Source organism: Babylonia areolata, chromosome 23 (genome assembly GCF_041734735.1).
Source record: "Babylonia areolata isolate BAREFJ2019XMU chromosome 23, ASM4173473v1, whole genome shotgun sequence".
Taxonomy (NCBI): Eukaryota; Metazoa; Mollusca; class Gastropoda; order Neogastropoda; family Buccinidae; genus Babylonia; species Babylonia areolata.
Window position 1 is genome coordinate 12789462 of NC_134898.1, and position 25445 is coordinate 12814906.

At 39.9% G+C, this 25445-nt stretch overlaps 2 protein-coding genes across 2 annotated transcripts; one reads left to right on the top strand and one right to left on the bottom strand.

Annotated features, from left to right (window-relative positions):
* Nucleotides 1-2178: 2178 nt before the first annotated feature.
* Nucleotides 2179-15426, bottom strand: LOC143298161 (alpha-ketoglutarate-dependent dioxygenase alkB homolog 3-like). Its single transcript, XM_076610903.1, has 7 exons — nt 15173-15426; nt 12733-12767; nt 12068-12115; nt 11202-11394; nt 10126-10332; nt 9357-9455; nt 2179-3339 (listed from the first exon to the last, which is right to left on the bottom strand). Exons 1-7 carry the CDS (start codon nt 15341-15343, stop codon nt 3259-3261), a joined length of 834 nt encoding a protein of 277 aa, XP_076467018.1. The 5' UTR covers nt 15344-15426; the 3' UTR covers nt 2179-3258.
* Nucleotides 15427-15546: 120 nt separating this feature from the next.
* LOC143298014 (BLOC-1-related complex subunit 5-like) lies at nt 15547-25173 on the top strand. The gene is made up of 4 exons (XM_076610666.1): nt 15547-15920; nt 17052-17410; nt 18340-21609; nt 21748-25173. Exons 1-3 carry the CDS (start codon nt 15665-15667, stop codon nt 18568-18570), a joined length of 846 nt encoding a protein of 281 aa, XP_076466781.1. The 5' UTR covers nt 15547-15664; the 3' UTR covers nt 18571-21609; nt 21748-25173.
* The last annotated feature ends 272 nt before the right edge of the window (nt 25174-25445 follow it).

The window sequence follows — 25445 nt, forward strand, 5'->3', positions numbered from 1 at the left end:
TAAAATTGTATCCAACAATAACTTATTCTATTTATCTGTGTTAGTTTCACTGATCAGTCTCCACCTGTCTGTTACTGTTACTGTATCATCAGTCTTGACCTGTCTGTTACTATTAGTTTCAACAGTGATTCAGTCTCGACCTGTGTCTGTTACTGTTAGTTTCATCAGTCATGACCATGGTTCTCATCTGATGAACAATGGAGAGGTGATTAATGTGGGCCTTGGTTGTTGCTTTTTAGCGTCATTGTACATCTTGCTCAGGAAATTTGGAGCACACTGCTTAATAACTGTTTCAAAGAAAAACACAGAAAACTGAAACAAGATGTGTCTTCAGATCAGTTTATAAGGTGAACATCCAACTGGATGTGCACACACACACACACACACACTCACACAGAGTGACACTCACACACACACTGATGTGCACACACACACACACACACACACTGATTGATGTGTACACACACACGCTCTCTCACACACACTGATTGACTGATATGTGCACACACACTCACACACACACACACACACACAGTGAGTAGTACACACAGTGACAGGCATATCTAGATATTCATAGAATCAAACATACATTTCTACAATGATTGAACTGAGATGAAAAGGGGGTGGGGGGGTGGTGTTAACCTTCGCTGGCTGTCGCTTTTGACTACACACCGAAGCTCATGTGGGTCGTCCACGACCCATACCGCTGTCGCTTTTGACTACACATGGATGCTCATGTGGGTCATCCATGACCCATACCTTTTAGAGACAAAAACCTATATATTCCTCCAAAGCTTGTGTGGGTCGTGCATGACCCATATTTTGTAAAGAGACAAAAACCTGCATATTCCTCCAAAGCTTATAACAAAATATAGAACAGGAAAACATATTGTAACAACTGATTACACACACATGCGCTCGCACACGCACACACAGACTCACACAAACACATACACTCAGAGGAAACACATGCTCATGCATTCACACACACCACGCACATACACACACACTCACACACAACTGATCACACACACAAATGCATAGCACCACATGCACATACATATAAACCCTACTTATGCACATAGAGATAGATAGAGAGACAGATAGACAGACAGACAGCGAGACAGAGAGATATGACTCCTAGCATCCTATACACGCACAATCAAAGATATTCAGTCACACAGGTACATGCTGTTAGAGAAAGGGATGGAAGGGGGTTATAGCTGAAGACAGGCGAAAGGGATGGGGCAGGGAGGGGGCGAGGGGGTAGTGAGAGAGTAGTGCGGTAGTGAGGCTATTGAAAGTATAATTTCTTTATTTTCCTTCAGTAACTGCAAATTAAACCTTCTGAAATGACTATTAAAAAGGTATGGGTCGTGCTTGACCCACATGAGCTTTCAAGGGGTGACCACGTTTTTTTCTCTTTAAAAAGCATGGGATATACACGACCCACACAAGCGTCTGTGTGTAGTTAAAACGTCACCTTTGATTACTCATTAACTAATTAATGAATTTTTTTTCATTTTTTGGCAAAAGTTGGCCTTTTAGGTGTAGGAAGCATTTCTGAAATATTGTAGAAATATATTAAGAATTGGCCGAGATATTTGCGTTTTTGTCCCCTTCTGGGTCGTGTACGACCCACGATAGCCAGAGAAGGTTAAGGGGGGAAGAAAGAGTGAGAGAGAAAGAGTGTGGGTCTGAGTGTGTGTGCCTGTGTGTGTGATTGAGCTTGTGTGTGTATGCATGTGTTGATTGTGTGTGTGAGAGAGAGAGAGAAAGAGAGATTAACTGCAAAGGTCAACATAAAAGGTTTATGTTTTCAAGTAAGTCTGCCTGTGATATTGTTATGGCCTGCAAGTATACACATGCAAGCACCTATGCCTGGTGGTTCCAGACTTTCCCAGCATCCCAGAAGAAAAAATGTGTGCACAGATAGAGTGCAGATTGCCGACAGCCGATGGCAAATGCTTTTTTCTTGAAATGATATGTATTGATTGAGACATTTTGTTTCTAATTACTTTTAGTCAGCAAAACTTCAAACTGACCCTTCATTCATCCATTATTTTCTGTCGTTGATCACTACACTCACAGTGGTAGTTTGTTCAAAGGAGAAAATGACAACACTAAAAATCAATGGAAGAACAAAGACCTTAACAAAGAACAGAAAAATCAACATAAGACTGCTTCTGTCTTTATTTCAAGTTTTGTACAACATGTTAGTAAACTTGTTGGCTAAAATGACAGAAATCTTAATTCAAAGAAACCATCAAAACTCCAAACTTACTTTATCAACGTCTTCTTAAGTTTTATAATTCCACTTTATAAACTTTTAAGAAAGAAAAATAAAATTCTAAAGCTGCAAATGTACATAAATTTATGTTACAAAAAAAACCAACAATAGGAAATTCTCAGTACTGTAACTACCAGTTACAACAAACACACACACACACACACACACAAACTCACCCACCCACACATACACACACTCATGCATGTGCACAGAAGCACACAATGAGAAAGACTCACAGGGAGAGAACCCGGTGACAAACAAGCACAAATACATTTCACAGTTACATTCCCAACACATCATTCTATTGTTAGGCACAACATGAACCTACTTACCTAATCAAATTATCCTGCAATTTTTACTTTCTTATCTTTTTTTCTTTCTTTGAAAGAAAAAAAAACCTCTTCAGACAAAACAAAGCTTTTATTTACAAAACTAAAACAACAACTCTTTACACCCCTGTAAAAGTAAAAAGAAACAAAAAAACCCAAACCACTGTACAATGTTTGGGAGAGCGGTTGGGGAGTGGTTTCCAATAAAAGGTTCAACTGAAAAGTACTTTTAAAAGGCTCGTTCAAAGAGAACTGAATATTTAAAAAAAAAAAAAAAAAAAAAAAAATCTGTATCCATTTTTTTTTTCTAGTGGAGATCTTATTTCAAAAACAATCACTGTCAGTGTATCACAGGTACTGTTTTCATGATGGACATTCACCAATAATCTTTGTTAATCAGTTTCACTTATTATCTGTATCTGTACAAAACAAATGTTACATGTTGTTAGAAGAAAAAAAACAAAAAACAAAAAACCCACAAGAAACATTTTTCTATATTTGAATACTGTTGCAGCAAATGGACATGATTTTATAACAACAAAAGATTCGCATAATTAGTTGGGTTTTTTTTTTACACTGACAATGTAAAGTAATGAATAAACTCATCCTAAAATTGCAAAATCTGTTCTTTCTGATCAATCATGTTTTCTCAGGGTAGATGACTCTGAAAGTCAGGTTTATGCGAGGTCCTCTGTCATGATATTCCTTTGGCACACGATGCTGCAAGAGATTACAACACAACAATGTTTAACATTGTCATAGTAGGCATATCGTTAAGCTGGTTCAACTCTCATTCACATAAACAAGAATGCAGATACCATCATCAGCAGACATACAGTAACAACCTACATACTTCTCATTGACCTTGCTCCCTCCCCCTCCCCTCCGTCCCACTAAACAGAAACTTTTTCAAACTAGATTAGAGATCAAACTTTAAGCCAACATTTGAAAGAAAACAAAACTAAAAGTATTCACTATTTGCAACAGATAAACAGACACATATTTTACTGAATTCTAAATCTGAAAGTATCTTGCGTTTAATTATTTAAAACCAAGTCCAAACATATGATAAATGAAACAAAGGAAAGACAAAGGAAAAAAAACAAAAAACAAAACATTATGGACAGAAAAAAAATAGTACAGAAGAGAAACATCCGCCTGATGCAAGGTACATATTGTGCATTAATACGTATTCCCAATGAGACTAAAAAAAAGTATGAAAGCATATAGTTGTTTGACATAAAATGTTAAAAAATTGTTTATTGAAAAAAATCAAAAAAACAAGAAAGGCAAGGCCTTCAAGACTCACGTGTGATACACTTAAAAAAAAAAAAAAAAAAAAAAAAAAAAATCCAAGCTTTTTTTTTGTATTGAGTATAATTTCAAAATGTAATGTTTAAGATGAGAAAGATCAGTTTAACCTTCACCGTACTTGGTTATTTTCCCACTTATCCATATTTAGTGGGTCTCACAGACCCACACTCGCTAAAGAAGGAATCCAGAGCTTACCCCCTATTCATACATCGTGGGTCTGACAGACCCATACAAATTAATGTGGGCTTTTCCAACTTCAACAGACTGAGCAACACGTTCCTGTCATCAGATCTTTTCCCACCCCTCCTCCGGCCAATCAATAGCAGCCTCTGTATGTGTGTGTCTGTGTCTGTGTGTCTGTGTGTGGCAGCCTCTGTATGTGTGTGTGTGTATGTGTGGCAGCCTCTGTATATATATATATATATATATATATATATATTTGTGTGTGTGTGTGTGTGTGTGTGTGTGTGTATTTGTGTGCGTGCGCGAGCGTGTAAGTATACACGTCAGGAGAGCTCTGTGCGCGCGCGCATATGTGTGTGTTCGTGTGTGTGTAGAGGATGAGGTATGTGTGTGTTTGCATGTGTACTGTAGGAGCAACGGAATATTGGAATGTGCGGGTGTACACACACACACACACACACACGCACGCACGCGCACGCACGCACGCACGCACGCACGCACGCACACACACACACACACACACACACATATATATATGTCATCGTCAGGAAAAGGGATAGGCAAGATGTACGTGTAACAAAGACCATGTGCGGCGCCGAGTGTTGGACAGACCATCGCCTTGTAGTCTCGAAGCTGACTATTCGAATCCAGCCCAAGAGACGCCCCCAAGGCCAGAAGGCTCCAAAACGGCTTAACATCGCTAAGCTGAAAAACATCACCATCAAACAGTCCTTTGTGGAGCTGCTGGAAGATCGTCTGGAATCCGCCTCTCTGGACAACCAGAATGTGGAGTCTGACTGGAGGACCCTGCGTGAGCTGATCTATAGTACAGCTTCAGAGACCCTGGGACCCATGACCAGAAAGCACAAAGACTGGTTTGATGAAAACTGTGATGAAATCAAGCAGCTTCTGGATGAGAAACGCCGTCTGCATCAAGCCTACCTCAGCAACCCAAAGTCCACATCAAAAAAAGGATGCGTACGATGCCATCCGCAGGACTGTTCAGCAAAAGTTACGCCAGATGCAGGATAAGTGGCTGAGTGACAAAGCTGATGAGATCCAGGGATATGCTGACAGGCACGATATGAAGAGGTTCTATGATGCCTTAAAAGAAGTCTACGGCCCCACATCCTCAGGATCATCCCCCCTCCTCAGTGCAGATGGGAATACCTTGATCACCGAGGAGAAAATTATCGAACGCTGGGCTGAGCACTTCAACAGTGTCTTAAATCGCCCTTCCTTCATAAATGATGAAGCCATAGACCGTCTCCCACAAGTCCCCATCAACGAAACACTGGACGATCCGCCAACACCTCTTGAGACCCAGAAAGCAATCCATCTGCTATCCAGTGGCAAAGCACCTGGCTCAGACTCCATACCAGCAGAGGTCTACAACGATGGAGGCACTGTGCTGACTGAGAAGCTCCATCAGCTGTACTCACTCATGTGGAAAGAAGAGATGATCCCCCAGGATTTCAAAGATGCATCTATCATTCACTTGTACAAGCGAAAGGGGAACCGGCAAGCCTGTGATAACCATCGGGGCATTTCCTTGCTCTCCATCGCAGGCAAGATACTTGCCAGGATCCTACTAAACCGCCTCACAGCACACCTTGACCAAGGTCATTTGCCTGAGAGCCAATGTGGATTCCGGAAAGAGCGCGGAACCACCAACATGGTGTTTGCTGCAAGGCAGCTGCAAGAGAAATGTCAGGAGCAAAATGCTGCTCTGTTCTCCACCTATGTCGACCTCACCAAGGCCTTCGACACCGTGAGTAGAGAGGGACTGTGGAAGATCATGGCCAAGTACGGATGCCCTACCAGCCGCCGTGGCGAAGTGGTTAGCGTCGCGGACTGACGGCTGGGAGGACGCGGGTTCGAATCCCAGCGGAGGTGGGTTTTTCGGCCCGTGGCCGGCTCCTACCCAGAGTTGAGTGTGCTGTGGGCTTAAATGGGGAGACTGGGACCACACAGTCGAGTGTCATCCACTTCAAGGATGCGTCTTTGGGTGTGTTGCTCTAATTACCTGACCAACACTGCAAGTGTCTGTATCTCTCGGGCCTGGTTAACGCTGGGATATCATTATGACAGGAAGCGTAGAGTACAGCCTTGTCACGCAGTCCCAAACCAAAATGGACCTCCATAGCAACATCGTCATCATCATCGTCATCCTCCTCCCCCTTCATCGTCATCAATATAAACAAAATAGTCTCAAAGTCTGTGGCCTTTCATGCCCTGCTCTCATGGTGACCTCAGTTTCGATACCCCTCCACTTCCGTGCTTTGGGTGAGTCCTGTCAATGTCGTCAGTGTCAGCAGATTCATGGGGGGGCTGTTGTTTGAGAGTCGTGGTGGCGGTCTCCACTCTGGGAGAGACGCTCGCTCAGTCTGGCTCCGCGACTAAGCCATTATTGTCGTTAGTAGGGGGCTTAGTAGGTGGTGTCCTAAGTACGTTAAAACAGAACAGGCACCACTGAACACCACTGAAGTGACTCAGCAGCAGTGCAGGGTCTCCTCTGGTGTGTGGCCTCCAGGCGACCTAACATCGATGGTTCCCTGTGGACTGCCGACGCTGGGACTGCGACGGACGAACCGGGTGTGGCCGTGTATGGGGGAATCTAAATGAGCGGCGTGGGAGTAATGCCACTGAAATGGCGCAGATGATGGGGCAGCAAAAAAAAAAAAAAAAAAAAAAAAAAAAAAGTACGGATGCCCTCGGAAATTTATTTCCTTGGTCAGCCAATTCCATGAAGGCATGCAGGCTCGAGTCCAGGACAATGGCGAAACATCTGCTCCTTTTGCTGTCACAAATGGTGTCAAGCAAGGCTGCGTCCTGGCTCCAACGCTGTTCAGCCTCATGTTCTCTGCAATGCTTACTGATGCCTTCAGAGATGGCGATGTTGGAATCGACCTAAAGTATCGAACAGATGGCAAGCTAACTTGATGGCAATTAATAAACTTGATAATCATCAAAATATAACTTGCCTGAGGCAATGACACCGGTAGCCTGCTGTACTGTTGTGTTCTCCGTGAGAGCCGGATGCGATGTGCCAGCCAACTACAGAAGTGCCAGCCAACTACAGAAGCAGTGAGGTAGCCTATGTGTCATCAGTCACGTACGCACAATGACTTCGTTCCACGTAGTACAAAGGGATTATTGGTTTGTTCCCTTCTTTTGCGAGTATGGGTCTGAGAGACCCACGAATTACGAATAAGGGTACTTAGTGTTTTCTCTTCTTTGGGGAGTATGGGTCTGTAAGACCCACAACGTAGGAATGCAGGTAAAAATTTTCACAATTACGTAACTGATTAACTAATCAGTTAAAGTGTACATTAATTTACTAAAATGATGCATATGTTGTGACAACAAAAGTCATGAAATTTCAAATTAATCGGACACCAAATATATTTTAAAGGCATTTTTTAAGGCAAAAATGGGTCTGTCAGACCCACAAAGTACGGTGAAGGTTAAAGCAAATTAAGTCCCCTAGCATTTTTACTATCTGCACCAAAACGTTTGCAAAATAAATAAAACTTCCATGCTTAGCAAAAGAAGTTCCTGTTTGAACAAAAAATGATAATAATGACTGCTCTTGTTGTTGGGTCAGAATATCAGATCAAAGTGCCAAGTTTAGAGAATACAAAAAATATAAATATAACAGTAAATGCAGTTTGCATGTAATTAGGCTTCATTTAAAAAAAAATTTTTTGTGCCCATCCCAGAGGTGCAATATTGTTTTAAACAAGATGACTGGAAAGAACTGAATTTTTCCTATTTTTATGCCTAATTTGGTGTCAACTGACAAAGTATTTGCAGAGAAAATGTCAATGTTAAAGTTTACCACGGACACACACACACACACACACACACAGACAACCGAACACCGGGTTAAAACATAGACTCACTTTGTTTACACAAGTGAGTCAAAAAACCACACACAAAAAAAACAATAACAAAATCAAACACACCCTACAACTCTGTACTTGTCTTAATTCAAGTGTTTAAAGAATAGCACATTAAACAGAGCTGACACATTAAATAGCTCCTGTTTGTCTATCGCAACACAGGACTCGCCCCTCAAACAACACAACCTCTAACAAACCACGACCCAAATCTTGAACAACTTGACCTTGAGGGTGTCAGCCAACATAGGTCATTAAACTCAACTTACAATTGCCGTAGTTTCATTTTCTCCGCATAGGCGGATAGTAGTTTGCACAGGCAGGAATGTCAGACCCCTGCCGGAGTCTGCACTAGTTGGGTCACGGTTAAGTATGTGTAATTAAACTCAACTTACAACTGCATTCACAACTTGTACCTCCAACCATTGCTTCCTCACAGTCCAATATGAGTACACTGAACAGTTACAAGCAATGCAGTAACAGATTACCACAGGCAACACATCAACACACTAAGAGAAAAATGAATCAAAAAGTTGACATGAAAAGAAAATGGATTGGGGTTTGCAGCATGACCTAGATAAAAAAAAAAGAAAAAAGAGAGAACCTTACTGCATGGTAAGTGGGGGAAACAAAAAAGTTTTAGGTCCCTGACTGTTGCGGATGAGTAGTCCAGTATGCATGTCAGTGAAGGGCTGTCACCACCACCATCCTAGTGGAGTGCTGGCCTAGAGGTAATGCATCCGCCTAGGAAGCGAGAGAATCTGAGCACACTGGTTCAAATCACAGCTCAGCCGCCGATATTTTCTCCTCCTCCACTAGACCTTGAGTGGTGGTCTGGACGCTAGTCATTCGGATGAGACGATAAACTGAGGTCCCGTGTGAAGCATGCAGTTAGTGCACGTAAAAGAACTCACGGCAACAAAAGGGTTGTTCCTGGCAAAATTCTGTAGTAAAATCCACTTTGATAGGAAAAACAAATAAAACTGCACGCAGAAAAAAATACAAAATAATGGGTGATGCTGCAGAGTAGCAACGCGCTCTCCCTGGGGAGAGCAACCAGAATTTCACACAGAGAAATCTGTTGTGACAAAAAGAAATACAGATACAAATTAGGTCAGGATGTCGGTCACCACTCTATGTTTGGACTTCTTCCTCTGGGGACTGCACTGCATTTTGAACAACAAAATCAATGACACCATTGATAAGTACACAAAAAGTAGTAACTCCGCTTCAAACTTGTGCCAAACTGATCTCATTTCACCAAGGTGTTTCACCAGTCGAGGGGGGTATATTCATTTAAAATTTACACCGCAAATGGTACAGTGTGGAACCACCTACCTGCCAGTCAGCCTGTGTCGCTCCCTCCATGATCAGCAAGGTTCCACTGGTCAGGGGTATTCGACACGCCTGGCTGCAGCTGTAATCTGGGGACGGGCCCTGCCAACATAACAGGCTGTGTGTCACAGTGTGTTCTCTAGGCCTTTCATCAGCATAACAGTGAGCTTACTCTGAGTCTTTCATGAACTTAAGAGTGGTATGAAAGGAGGGGTGGCTTAGTGGTAAAGCACCAAATTTGGAAGTAAGCGTCAATGAGCTCAAGTCCCATGTATGGACCAGATTTTTTAAAAATCTTTCATTCCCTTTCCACAAGACGTTGATTTTGGTTACTTGTCAGTCAGATGAGACAATAAACTGAGGTCTCGTGTGCAGCACATTTTCAAGGAATTCAGTTATTCTTAATGAACAAAAAATGTAATAAAATTAGAGGGGGAAACAATTCTAATGCCAAAAACCTCATGTATTACAATGCAACAGTACACATTAAACATAAAATAGGCCTGTAAATTCCAAAACATTTTCAAGAGACACACAATAACGCTGGGATAGTACAACAATGTTACATGTGTGAGAATATAACAATGATAACACCTGATTAAGCTGCACGGTATACTGACAAAACGATGATTCAACTGACTTTAAAAAGCATAAAAAAGAAGAAAAAAATATAGTGAGTGAAAGGCACAGATGACAAAGCGACCTGCTGACAAACAAACATGTATAAAACAACAGGATGATCAAATGAAATTACAAAAAAAGCAAAACACACAGGCAACTTCTTCCGCAGCTCAAACATCCTTGTGTCACCGAATGACAGCGAGGCGACGGTGGGGTTTGTGCCCAGGGAGGGCTCATCGTCAGCATGCCAGTCGATACTGTCATGGCCATCTCGGTAAAAGTTACACAGCAGAGAGTTGAACCGTGTCCCTGTTATCTCTTCAAGACGGTCTCTGAGCTCCTGGATTTCAGATGGCCACTGGAACACATGTACAAAGTCAAAAAGGATATTTTCAGAACGATGGAAATGATGAAACAAAAAACAAAAAAGAAGAAATGAAATCTAGGGAAAGCTAAAGCCAAGAAGCACTACCCTAGTTTATCTGTCCAAAATGAAACAAACAAAAAAATAAACAAAACAAAAAAGACCAATGACAAATCCTTACAACAATGAATCTTTTCCACCCCAGATCTTCAAGCTTGAAGTTACTAGGATAAGACGATAAACTGAGGTCCAATGTGCAGCACACAATTAATGCACACAAAAGAACCCACAGCAACAAGAGAATTGTCCCTGGCAAAATTCTGTAGAAAAATCCACTCTAATACCAAAAAACAACAACCCATGTGCATGGGTGTGAGTGTGTGTGACTGTGGCTTGACTGAATAAGACAGGAATCGAATGAAGACTGCCTTAACTCACAGAGCCCCATACCCAAGCACTGCTCTGGCATCAAAATTTGTCTCATCAAAACATTTTTCCTACATATGCATAAACTGCAAGAAAATGGAATCAACTTCTACAATATTTCCAGATGTGTCCACACATAATTTTGAGGATAAAAGTATATTTTCTGCATTTTTTTTCAACATCAACATGTCATGGAAGCGTGCCGTGGCTGTAAACTCTCCAGTGTTGAATGGGTTAAGGCAGCTCTCAGTCGTCTTTACCCAGTTAGGCATCCTGCTGCACAAATAACTCTATCTTTGTACTTTTGCTTAGATCTTGGCCTCTGACTGATGATAGGTGTTATACCTGTCCATAGTATCGATATCAATCAACATTCCAAAGCCATTTCAACCTTACAAAACCATGACCCCAATCATCGCAAAACGAACGAAAGTTACCTGCAGGTTGGCATCATGTGTGACCCCAGAGTACGAATAGGGCTGTTCTCCGAACCACGCGGTGAGGCGAGGCATGAGGTAGGAGGCACCCTGAATGATCACGGACCTCTGGCGCCAAGGTATGTTGTGGAACAGCTGCTCAAACAAGGTGGAAGCTTCCTGAGGGTCCAGAAAGTTTGGGAAAAAGCGTAGTCTGTGTTGACAAAGATATGATGTTATACAGTGAGAGTCCCAAGAAACAGCAATCAAAACATACAAAAAAACAAAAAAAACAAACAAACAAAAAAAAAGATGAAGAAGAAAAGAACATGATCTTCTGTGCTGCATATTTGCTGTAAATGTAACAAGTTATCTCCCAGTTAGTCAACTTCTTTTTTTGTTTTTTGTTGGTTCACAGAGAAATCTGTGTTTAAATATCATGGGACTGTATAGCTGTATCTTGCATGACTGCTGCCACTGTCGCAGCCTTTGCTCTTTCAAGTTTCACAGTCCCTTCCCCCTGTATCTAAAAAAGAGAAAGTTTAAATAATAAAATGAATAGATCTAATAATTAATAATTCAAAAGTAATTATAATAACAACAATGATAATAATGATAATACTAATAAAAATAAAATGAGATGAAAATAATATGACATTTAAAAAAATAATTTCTTTCAAAAGAAAATCATTGTATGAACAGCTCACCACCTCCCCATACCAACCCAAAGAAAATAATATTACTGATAACATATCATTTTGCTGGAAGTTTAAAAACATAAAACAGAATGAAACAGATATACATTTATTTTACTCAAAGAAAAAAAAAAAAAAAAAAAAAAAAAAAAAAAAAGGAAGAAAGGAAATAAAATAATAAAATACTCTTACCTAGAAACACCTGAAGGTTCCAAGCTTATGTCATACAGTCCTGGTTTTCTGCACATGACATGGTTGACAGAAGGTAACCTACACAGCTTATGATTATAATACATAAATGTGTATAACAAGTCATGAATATTTTACTCATTGTTACAATCACTATATTAGCATTAATGATTAATATGATATACACATCTAGCATGATCACCACTTTGAAGAATATTGCTCAAAATTAAATTGAAAAAAAAAGAAAAGAAGTTAGCAGAGGATTCTGAGTGAAAGAAAGCTGAGACAGAGACAGACAACAGACATGAAAGTTAAAGAGAGAGAATGAAACAGAACCATGCTTTGTCTATCTTTATTGCTTATAGTGTTATAGCCTAGCTGACCACACAGTGTCATACCAGGGCTGAAAGACTAAACACTGATCCTGCAGAACCTGAAAAAACAACAACCCAAAACCAGAGAAGTAGGCACAATTGCAATCATATTCATCCATATAATTATAAACCATGGGAATTCCAGTGACATAGACCACTCCGTCAACATTTCACCACAGATCGCCAGACTATTAATACACATATGCAGTATTTAAACAAATATATCCAATGAAGACTGACATCTATCAAACATCATTTAAAAACTATGTAAATCAATTGTTTTCTGCAACTTACGTGATCACCATTTCTTCTGGCTTTACTTTTAATTCCTGAAACAATATAAATTAATGGCAAAGTGAGCAAACATGCACTTGGAATAAGCCTGCCTAAAATCTAGCAGTGCCACATGCTACAATCAAACACACACACACTGACATACACATATGCAGAGACTCTCTTGCCATATGCAATATACAAGTTGTAACACTTGACAACATTGATCGCGATGTGCAATCTTTGACCACTGTGACTTCCATTAGTAATTAAGGAACTGGGTACTTTCCCTTAATTTGTTTACAAGCAACGGTTGGAGGCAAGTAGCCGGCAACCTACCAAAGTTATTAGATAAAAACGCACACACTAAATAATCACATAAACACATACACATTTTTAGACCTATCACTAATCTAACCCCATCACAAGGAGCACCAAGAGGCACTGCAATGTAGGGGTCCATGCCATGCTACCCTTTCCTGCTTTGATGACAAAGAAGAAGAGAACACATTTTTTTAAACCAACATTTCCGGGGTTCTTTAATTTGTTCTAACTTGTGCTTGGTCTGAATTCAAGGAAGATTAAGTATATGTCCCATATGCAAAGGGGAGAAAACTGTCATTCTGAAACCACTAAGGTCAGAAATGCTACAGAAAATCCACACCAGACATTCTGGCACAGAAAAATCCATTCAACGTGCAAGAGAAATTCTTTTCTGGCTATGAATGACAGCAGAAATACGCAACATGGTTTCTGTTTTTCCCACCTGTTCCACTTTCAAGCCATCTAACCCAAAAGAACCCCTCATGCCCCATTCAACCCCCTCCAGACTATGGGAGAAAGTTGCCACTGACCTTTTCTCCTTGAACAGAAGAAATTTCATAGTGACTGTTGACTATTACAGTCGGTTCTTCGAAGTTAATGAACTGAACACGACAACATCTTCATCTGTCATACGGAAATTGTCAGCACATTTGCACGCCATGGCATACCAGAAACCCTCATCAGCAACAATGGATCACAGTTCGCATCTTCAGAGTTTGCTAACTTTGCATCAACCTGGGATTTCTGCCATATAGCTTCACACCCCGAACATCCTCAATCAAATGGGCTCGCACAAAAAACAGTACAAATGGCAAAAAACATACTGAACAAGTCCAAAGCAGAAGGAAGTCAACCACTGCTTGCTCTCCTTGAATACAGGAAAATGCCCATTGACAATCTAGCTTCCCCTGCTAAACTTCTGATGGGCTGCCAGCTTTGTTCTGTCCTGCCAGCAACAAAACACCAACTGAAACCAACAACTGTTGAACCTGAGAAAGTGATTGACCGGAAACACCAAATGCAGGAAAGACAGAAGAAATATTATGTTCATTCAACATGCCTTTTACCAGCACTAAAATCTGGTGACAAAGTTTTTGTTCAGTTGTCAGAAAGTGAAAAATGGCAACCAGCAGCTGTCACCAAACAAAACAAAACACTGAGGTCCTACCAGATTAGGACACCTGATGGCTGGACCTATGGAAGAAATCAACGCTTCCTGAGGCTGAACCAGACCCCATCAACCAATGTGACTCACCCCGAACATTTGTGTTATACAACTTATAGTAGCAGTAGTATAGTAGTAGTAGTAGTAGTGTAGGGACTGGCATTTGACTGCCTAGGCCTCACAGCCTTTTTTTTATGTCCCCTTCAATATCGGTCTCCTTTTATTTGTGGGATACATATATGTTTTCTTTTACATGTTCTGTAAATCACTCATCAAATTCAGTAAATTTTTCTTTTAAATTGATGTTCACGTCAAGGAACCACTACTTATATACAAACCAGATCCAGAGTCAGATGAGGATCAAGATGAAAGCAAAACCCACTCTTCACTACCAGAAAATGTGAGGGCTTCATGCACCAACACCTTCAATACAAGATGTGGCCGACCAGTGAAAAATCACTCAAATTAGACTTGTAAAAACAATTTATTTCAAAAGAATGGGAGACGTAACACTTGACGACATTGATCGCGATGTGCAAGCTTTGACTTCTGTGACTTCCCTCAGTAATCAAGGAACTGGGTACTTTCCATTTGTTTACAAGCAATGGTTGGGACCAAGTCGCCGGCAACCTGCCAAAGTTATTAGATAGTAACGCACACACTAAATAATCACATTAACACATACACATTTTTAGACAAGTGACTAGATGCGAGTTTAAATCACATCTTCATATGCCATTTCTTTGTCTTGACATATGTTTTCCTTGTTTGAGGGTGATAAGGGTGGGAGTGGAGGATGTTGTGTGATAAGGGTGGGAGTGGAGGATGTTGTGATGGTGTTGGCCACACCCATGTGTGTGTATTGTGGGAAATGGTTGGTCCAGCTGTAAGCTGATGTCAACATGTGATATAAACAAAGTGTTGGACAAAAACGCTACATATGCAAAGTACAAAGGTGGATTAAATACGGACCTCTTCTGGTTGCTCATAAACGAACTTTCTCTGTGTGGGCTGGTCTACGTTTCTTGCCAACCATGCAGGCTCTGGTTCTGCCTTCGGTTTGTGCTTGTCTGACCGCACGTTCTTTGAAGGTGCGGCCCAGCCACCTTGCACTCTGGCTCTTCTCCTTTTGTCAGAATTCATATTTGCATTCCAGGTTGATACACCTGGCAGTATTTTATAACATAACCAACAGAGGTGGTCGGCCTTCTCTCGTTGGCACCGGAAGCAACATGTGGTAAACAAACTATTCAACGAATTTTCTGTTTGAGGATTCGCTTTCGTTCAATTTGATTTTCGTACTTTGCCTTGTGGATTCGAAGTCAGTTCTTTTGCCTCAGAAGATGTTGCAAATCGAACCCTGACATATTACTTGGCTTTTGCAAACTCATTCAAATCAGGCATCTGTCACAGTTTACTATCAACCTGATTATAGCACGTCTTTAGAACGATGTGCTGGTCTGAATGCTAAGGTGTCATGCCATTAAATCACGACGTAATTTTCATTTCGTGTGTTTCGCACTGTTTTCACCAAGGAAGATAACTAAACTTTATTGGGTGCAGCATCTGACAACTAACCACACAAACTGGTCGTCGTCAGTCGGAATGGGTTCAGACCAGAGCACGCTACCAGCAGGAGCACCGGGAAGCAATCTGAGATCGCAGAGAGACGAGGAAATTCCATACACTCAGTATTCCATCAGCAAGCCCATTGATTCAGGTAAGCACAATGATTACGTAATGTTTACGCACATAATACACGTACCCCACAATGATATCGCGAAATTCTTCGGCAGTACTAACTTTAGTTTTTATTCTGCTATGAGTGAAACATTTCCACGGTTCATTACTTTGGTCATTAGTGTTGCTTTTGGTCATTAGTGTTGCTTTAATAGTCTAAGGTCTTATTGTGAGAAAAAAAAGTTAACTAACAAATAAAGCAGACAAAAGTGCATGACATTGGATACATTCACACACACACACACACACACACACACACACACACACACACACACACACACACGGCATTACACATCTAATATCTCTAAAAGTGAAAACACCTTAAAGAATGAAGACACAGTGACACACACATATAAGCATAAGGACACAGCCATACACATTCATAGATCAATAAAACACAGTCACAAACACTACACAGCCAGCCATCATATCATAAAGACCATATTGTAAAGTTCAGGAATATGTTTGAAGAGTTTGTAGTTTTGAAGGTTGAAACAGATATTGTATATATATATTATGTAATATATATTATATGTGTGTGTGTGTGTGTGTGTGTGTGTGTGCGTGCGAATGAATTTCATACAGTAGCCAGTCATACAGTGAAGCATCAGCCAAAGAAAGTTACACAGGGTAAAAAAAAATCCTAGTTATTTTCCTCTGATTGGATTCAAACCCATGATCTCCCACATAGCAGTGCAAGGTGTTATCTACTTCACTTCAGCAGCTGTAATATTTTTGTTATTTATCAATAGAAATATTGTAAATGCAGAACAAGGAATTTCTTTCTTTTGCTTTTCAACTGTTTTCAACCTGCAAGTAAACTCAGCAGAGTAAAAAGTGTCAAAAGTACCAACCATTAACTTATTATTCTAAGAATGATGATGATGATGGTGGTGATAATAACAATATATCAACAGTTATATTGACAGAAGCATGATAATGTTACTGCTTTGATGATGATGAAAATGGTGATGATTATTATTATTGTCACCTGTGCAATTACTATAAACATTGTTGTTGTTGTTACTATTGTTGTTGTGTGACGATCTGCAATGCACTTGGACAGAGAGTTAAAGAGTTAGTATGTAATTTCACTTTTCCCGTAATACAGATTCTCCACGTCAGTCACCCAGACCACACAAGATGCGGCAGCAAACCCTACAGGTGAAATCAGACCGTGGTGGAGAGGCAGGAACGTCTCCCAAACACGACATCGTGGTCGTGGCTGACGGATCAAACCTCATCAAAGACCCAGACCCGGAACTGACCAAACTGAACACGATACCCTCCTTTCTGCCGATCATGAGAAACTCACTGAATGTCGCCATCAATATTCGTGACCAGGAGGCGATAGACAAACTAGATCATCGCACTCTGTTGTTGATGTGTCTGCGTTACCAGGACCACCTGCGACAGCTTTCGGAAGCTGTTTCTTTTGATCAAAACGCCTTGTGTATACGTATAAAGGAGGTGGGTATTTATGTTGTAAAAGATCGCTGCTATGGTAGCGTGAGAGGTGCATGCCAGGAGAGAGCTTTTAAAGGATTCAGTATATATGCCACAGAAGCAGAGAATTTTTTTCCAAGTATTTTTTTTTATATTCAAATCTAGCCATGTAGTGATTCACATGTGTTATTGAAAGAAAGAAGCAAACAAGAAGGGAAAAAATTAGAGTTTAAAAAAGGTTACAAGCACACAAAAAATCGCAAACGAGAAAGATAGTAATGGGATGAAATCATGTGGCACATGACATGCTACATTTCAAAACTTATGTCTTCAAGTAGTGGAGTAATCTTCACATATGTATCAGGTTGAAGAATATTTTTTAATCTGTGTTAGTGTAAGTTTGTTAATCCTCATGTTTTTTGAGATTCTGCAGTTTATACATTATGTATGTGTGAGTATATGTATCATTATATTTTTCTTATGCTTTTCAAAATGCTGTTGAGCACAACAAAGATAGAGTCTTGTTGTTTGTGTTTACTTTATTCCATCTTGTTTCTTTTAGTTCTGTCGGTTGTACTAAAACAGTTGTGCATGTGTGCATTAATTAAAACACCCTTTGTTAATTTTTGTAATTATTTTCCCCCATGTTAATTGTTTGGGCTCTGGTCCTTTGTGAAAGGAGGAAGAGTTTATTATAAATACCCATAATTATTATTATTTTTTGTAGTAGTAGCAATAGTAGTAGTAGTAGTAAGAGCAGCAGCAGCAGTAGTAATAATAGTGACTGTAGTAGACGCTTTAGGCCCCTGTAACAAGGAGGAAGAGTGCATTGTAACCCATTATTATCATAAGTAGTAGTAGTCATAGCAGCTACAGCAGCAGCAGCAGCAGTAGTAGTAAAAGTAGTTATAGTAGTAGCAGTAGAAGTATCCTTGACTGGTTTTTGATCCCAGGTAAGCCATACCATTCAGGTCCTGATGGGCAAACTGAACGATCGTCAGAAAAAATTCCACAAGTACGTGGACCAGTTCCAGCGAGTGACGGAAATGGTGACGACTCTCAACAAGGTCAAGGCCACGATGGATGACATTATTCCCTGCATGGATCGTCTGAACCAAGTTCTCCCCCCGAGTGAGCAGTTAGAGCCGTTTGCTCTGCGACCTAGCAGTGCGAGCATACAGTGAAACAGGCATGTTTACGTTCAGGTTTTGTGCCGGTTATTTTTGATGGTTGATATGTTCTTTTTCTTCATGTTTGCTGGGCACATGTCAGAAATCACTGTGCTGAATTTTCTTTTCTTTCTTTCTTTCTTTTTTTTTTTTTTTTTTTTTTTTGCTTTTGAAGATATAACATATTTTTCAAATGGTGGTAATGTTGCAAAGATTTTTTTCTTATTTTTTTCTTATAGTTCTTGAGCATTTATTTAGTTTTAACTTGGCTGTCTAACATTGTCAGAATACATGGAAAGGCATCTGAAAATAATGAAATACACAGAGTTAACATTTAAAGTGAATTATACACTGATTGTGAGACCGTAGGCCCTGTCCCCTCCCAACACACACACACACACACACACACACACACACACACACACACACACACACACACACACACACATTCATTTAATAGGTTACTGCGGCACACCCTGTCAGTAATATGCAAAATATCCATAATGATGCTCCTTGGAAACTTACAACTTACATGCACAAACACATAAACATGCACATGCATGCACACAGATATACACATACACACAAATGCACATGCATGTATGGATGCAACCAAGCACACACTCTCTGTCTCTCTTCTTAACACCTTGTTTATGGCAGTTTGCATTCACTGCTTCTGTCAGATGTTCAGATGTGCATTTTGTCCTTTGGTGCTTATATGATGGGTGTTTTTTTTTCCCCTTCAGCAAAGAGTATTATATTTACACATTTTTTTTGCACAAACACAATTTTGTGCTTGGGTACACATTCATTCTCTCTCACTCTCTCTCTCTCTCTTGCTGGATCTCTTTCTCTTGCACACCCACGTGCACATGCCCCCCCACCCCCTCTGCCCACACACACACATACCCCCCACATATCCCCCCACCCCCGCAAACCCCTCCCCACACACCCACACACATGCACACACACACACACACACACACACACACGCACGCACAGATTTATGTTGATCGATATTGCGTTTGTATGATTTTGCTGTTATGTTAATTTAGAGATCTATGTACAAAAGTGATTTTGAAGATTGAAAGTTTGTTTTGACATGAGAGCAAGCTGAACTTCTTTGATATTATATTATTTCATGTTTTTGTTGTTGATCAGATCACAAGTGCTGACGAGTTCGTTTTGACATGGAAACAAGCAAACTTTCTTTGATATTGATTCATGTTGATCAGAACGTAAGCCATGACATAGACAGGATTGGTGTACTTGTTTTGGACTGTACCTGCTGTGGGTGAGAAGTGAGCTTCTTTTGATTTTTGGTCCCCATTCAAAACATGATCCCAGTCATCAAAAGATGAGTGAGTTCATGAATATATAAACGACTGTATTGACTAAATGTGTGTGTGTGTGCGTGCATGCGTGTGTATGTTCTGCAATAGTATTTGTCACTGGCTTTGTACTGACTAATTGTGTGTGTGTGTGTGTGTGTGTGTGTGTGTGTGTGTGTGTTTTCTGCAGTAGTATTTGTCACTGGCTCTTTCTTTTATGATTGTGAAAGATTAACCCATGTAGCACTTCGGTCTTTAATGCATATGCAGCCACAGTCATCCTACCTGAAATGTTTCAATGGGATTGTTGGGCTATTTTAGAAAAAAAAGAAAAGATTATTAGCTGGATTTGATACAGAGATATAAGTGAAACTGGTCTGTTAATTTGAGTATATGTATATATATATATATGTATGTGTGTATATGGTAGGTAGGCCTAATTGCGAACAGCGTATAATTGGAAACCGCGACACTCCGAAGCATTCTCACCACACGCATTTCACTATTTAGTGTCTGCTTTGATCTTGTTCTGATAGCGTAATGAATGTCCATTTCCAAGAACCAGTCAAACATCAGCTATTTCCTGCTATTCCAGCACTCTTTCTTCTCATCGTGCACCACTGCTGAGCAAGTTCACAGTTGTGCTCCCAAAATCCTAAAATTAAGGGAAGCAAGTAGTTGGATTTGAACTTTGGCATAGTTCAGAATATTTGATTGGATATGTTGAATGAATTGAGCATTACCAGTGCTGGGAGAATTTAAGAAAGCATGTTGGTGAGAGATCAGAATATAATTTTTACATGAATCTTCAAAATAGTGTCGTTAGGAATTAGATAATAGGATGTTTCGACATGAGTCTATTTGCAAACAATGCTGCACTGTTACTAAATGCTCTCAAAAGGGTGTGTTTGTGTGTGGGTGTGTGTGTTTAAATGTGTGTTTGTGTGGGGTGTGTGTGTTTAAATGTGTGTTTGTGTATGTGTGTGCATGTGAGATCAAAACCAACAATACAACAGTCTGGTGTGATGTTCCAATAATATGTTAATTTGTTATGTCTAATGAGTTCAAAACCTGCTTCTGTTTGATTCTTCACATGTACCCAAAGCCATCGTGCACAGTTAGACTTCCCCATCTGCATTTACCATCAGTCAACCCAGCTTTTTCAACCGATGAAAAAATGTTGAAAAGAAGGAGTAGATGAACCTTTCCTGGTGCAACCAATTGAAGACAGCCTTCAGAAACAGAAGAGCTACAGTTGATGATTGTGCAACCTGTTATCTGTACATTATACACATTGAGCTGGTTGATTCGACTGGATCGTTCACATTTTGGCCTACCTACCCTAATCATATACATGTAAAAGTAAAATTTCCAGTCACTTTGGCATCACTTCACTGCTGTTGTCAAGTCATCCAGATGGTATCTTATTGATTAATAAACAGTCTTGAAAGTCTTGATTTATTTATAGTTTTGTGAAAGAACCTCCCAGATAATGAAGGCTTCAGCCCAAAATAATGTTGTTTTTTGTTTTGTTTTTTTACTAGGTGGTATGTCAAGGGTCGAAGATGTTGTTAGACGGTCAGTGTTGTGTGTGTGTGTGTGTGTGTGTGTGTGAAACTGCTCTGGTTTAAAAAATTCCAAGTTTTGCAATAGAAGAAAGAGATACATAGTACAGGAGAAGCAGGAGATAGACATTGACAGGGGGCATTACATATATCAGGAGGCCTGAGGAGATAGACATTGACAGGGGGCATTACATATATCAGGAGGCCTGAAGAGATAGACATTGACAGGGGGCATTACATATATCAGGAGGCCTGAAGAGATAGACATTGACAGGGGGCATTACATATATCAGGAGGCCTGTAATGGACATCTTGTCCCTTTTCCTCATTTGCACAGGCAACCCCAAATTCATTCATTTTTCTGCAAGTGGGCTTTCACTTAGCAGTTGAGCATTTTCCTCCACCATTTAGTGAACCATACTTTGTTTCTGGGGTGATATTAGATCTGTGGAACAGGGTTTTGTGAAGTCACTAACAAGTTGTCTGAAGTTTGTGAATCTGTCCAGACAACTTTGTAGCAAACGTGGACAGAATGTGGGTAAGGACACTTGGAAGGTGCTGTTGTTGAGGTTTTTACGCAGCAGTGAGGACATTTGCATTTACATTTCTGGAGAGTAAGATACTATGATCATAGGGGAGGAATTGTACAGCATGTGTTTGAGTTTCTTTCAAGCATTTGGTAACATGTAGCTTTGCTCTGAGGCACAGGATTGAAGTAACATGAAGATATTTATTTATTTGTTTATTTATTTATTTATTCATTCATCTATCCCTTTGAGGCATGGACTTTGACAGAAGAGGATGCAGAGATGAGGTAATTCAGAAAACTTCTTCAGATCTCCTACAGAGATCACATCACCAATGAGAAAGTGAGAAACAGAGAGTCAGGCAAACCATCGGATCTCACGACAACCTCCTAACCACAATGACGAAATACAAACCGAAGTGGTACCTGCACATCTTATGATCAGCTGGGCTTCACAAGGCAGTCCTGCAAGACACAGTGCGAGAGAGGAGAGAGACAAGCAGGCAAAGACATTGTTGGGCATGAGACTGAGCGACACCCTTAGAGTTAGGAACAGGGAGACAACGGGCGCAATAGCCGAGTGGTTAAAGCGTTGGACTGTCAATCTGAGGGTCCCGGGTTCGAATCACGGTGATGGCGCCTGGTGGGTGAAGGGTGGAGATTTTTACGATCTCCCAGGTCAACATATGTGCAGACCTGCTAGTGCCTGAACCCCCTTCGTGTGTATATGCAAGCAGAAGATCAAATACGCACATTAAAGATCCTGTAATCCATGTCAGCGTTCGGTGGGTTATGGAAACAAGAACATACCCAGCATGCACACCCCCGAAAATGGAGTATGGCTGCCTACATGGCGGGGTAAAAACAGTCATACACGTAAAGCCCACTCGTGTGCAAACGAGTGAACGCAGAAGAAGAAGAAGGAACAGGGAGAAATGGAGACAACTGGTTTTAAGGTCATCAGTGGTGCCCCATTGACCAGAGACTGAAGTGTATGAGGGATGAGGGTGATGCAAAAACGTGGCAGAAGAGATGTTTCCATTTCTGCAAATCACTGCAAATCCTGTAGATCATTGATTGACATTCCAATTCCATTCTAGTTAAGAAGTTGCTGTTGACTCTGTTACTGTTAACTTCATGTCCTATTGTACAATTTGTTGACCTAAAAAAAAAAAATTTAACCAAACAGTATAATTGAAGGGGGATTGACCACTTTGGACAAATAAGTGTAAAATGTTTTGATGCAGTGACAGTTACCAGTCAGCATCAATTTTTTCATCTCTCACTGGTAATACTTTAATTGATAAATGTGTTCTTTTCAATTAGTGTGTGTGTGTGTGTGTGTGTGTGTGTGTGTGTGTGTGTGTTTCAAGAGAGAGAAAAGTGTGTGTGTGTGTGTAGCATGTGACTGCTGTATATCCCATAGATATAAGTTTTTGTAAATGGTGCTGATTTGTGCAATATGTAAAGCTTTGCTTTACTTGCAGACGCCTGTGTTCTTGCTGTTAGCATTTCATACATAGCAGAAGGTGAGAAAACCTCTTCCAGACAAGATCATAACTGCATTCAGTAATGTAATGATTTTGCATTGCTTGCTATTGCTATATTCTTTGAAATTAAACTTAGTTGGGTAAATGGTAATACTGTATCACCAGTGTATGTAATGATCTTTTGAAAACTGTAGATTAAAATGGTCACGAAAGCTGTGTATGACCCAGAACATGTTTTGGCCAGTGTTTTGTATTCCGTACAAAGTGAACGCCCCTGCGGGTGCCACAGGCTCTTCCACTGTAAGTAGTATCCCCTCCTTCTGGAAATTCTGTGCAAGGAATTTCCCCTTTACTTTCACTTTGTTTCTGACCCTTTCCGTTTTCTTTCTGTCGTCTCTTCCTGTTTTACCTTCTGCCTTGGCGGTCCATTTACCTTTTCTTTTTTCTAAGAAGCCTTGAATATTTTTGGTCTTTTTTGGACTTGTTGATTGGACACTCTTTCTATGTTGTATTCTTCAAAACATTTTTCTTTTTATCCTTTGACATGAGGAGCCCATAGTCAATTTTTGGTTCTCTGTGCCTGTTGTTATGTATATATGTGTGTCTTTCGTATGAAAACATTTATGTTCAGGTTATTTTTATTTCTTTAAAAATCCTCTGACAAAAAAAAAAGAAAAGAAAAGAAGGAAGAAAAAAAAAAGATGGAATGGTCAACAGCAGATGCCTGTTTCTAGCCTTATGCTAGAATATAACAATACTTGTGCATTATTTTCTTTTCCAATTTTTATAGGTTTTATTGGTCAGATTAACAGTTTCTCATCCATGATAATAAATGTGGTTTGCTTGGTTATAAACAACCAATATAAATAAATAAAGTGAATGCCGGTTTACTATTCTTTTTAGTTTACTACAACTCGAATTTGAAATGCCATGATTTGAGGGGTGGGGGGTGGGGGATGGGGGGAGGACAAAAGAGCTGCTGATGATAAGCATCTTCTATTACATATCAAGTTTGAGTTTCTCCTGATTGACATTTGCATTTCATTCAATTCTGAGATGATGCAGAAATTTGAGTTTATATCAAAGAATAACCCTTTCACTAGAAACTAAGTCATCTACAGAGTGAAGAGAAGTAATTCATTAAGATGAGGCAGTTATTGTAAATCTAAGAGACAGAATGCTGTTAACAGTCTCTGTGCAAATATATTTTTGTCTTTTCTACTTTTTACAGCATTCCAAGCTGTCGTTTCTTTTTCCTTCTTGCAGAAAAAAAAAGTTACAGTAATTCCTGACAAGATGAATGAAAGGCTATTGGAATCCTGAATGTTGGCAAGTGTCCTGTTGCATGAAAGTTACTCACTATGATTTGTAAAGTATTTATATTTTGGGTTTTTTTTTTTGTTTGTAATATACCATGGTTTATGCCTTTAAAAGCTTCCACTGATATATACAGATCTTTCAATATATTATTTCAAAATTGAAATGTTTTAGTGAATCTGGAGTTTAAAAAAAAAAAATGCCAAAATAATTGGTTGTGTGAGCAAGAGAAAAATTCTTCCGGTCTAGAGTGAAGAATATTTAGAACTCTTATTCATAAAAAAATCTAATGCAGTGTTGTGCTATCCTAGAAATTGCCTTTCACATGTTTAGCCATCAGGACTTAAGACAGCTTATGTGACTAAATAAATGTGACTTTAGTTTGTGTAATTTTCCCCCGTGCTATTTGATGTGTGCAAGTGTGTGGATGGGTTTGACTGAGAGTGTATATTAATATACCACAGATTCAGACTTTCTGATACAGTTGATTCATACAATCCCAAGTTCAATGGTCATGAATATCAAAACTGACTAATATGAATATTTTTGCATTACATTACCAAAAATTCATACACAGGTACAGAAATCCGGCAGACCCGCAGAATTAATACAGTCAAAATGATATCATCCAAAGTTCAACACTTCTGATCAATGCTCCTGG

Bases quoted from the DNA above. Each gene is read 5' to 3' on its own strand.
- LOC143298161 (XM_076610903.1), bottom strand. From the start codon at position 15,343: ATGAATTCTGACAAAAGGAGAAGAGCCAGAGTGCAAGGTGGCTGGGCC. The intron at 12,768-15,172 runs GTCCGTATTTAA...ATATTGTTTCAG, and splicing joins TTTATGAGCAACCAGAAGAG to GAATTAAAAGTAAAGCCAGA. The intron at 10,333-11,201 runs GTAACTTTCGTT...CATGTGTTCCAG, and splicing joins CACATGATGCCAACCTGCAG to TGGCCATCTGAAATCCAGGA.
- LOC143298014 (XM_076610666.1), top strand. From the start codon at position 15,665: ATGCTAAGGTGTCATGCCATTAAATCACGACGTAATTTTCATTTCGTG. The intron at 15,921-17,051 runs GTAAGCACAATG...CCCGTAATACAG, and splicing joins CAGCAAGCCCATTGATTCAG to ATTCTCCACGTCAGTCACCC. The intron at 17,411-18,339 runs GTGGGTATTTAT...TTTTGATCCCAG, and splicing joins TGTGTATACGTATAAAGGAG to GTAAGCCATACCATTCAGGT.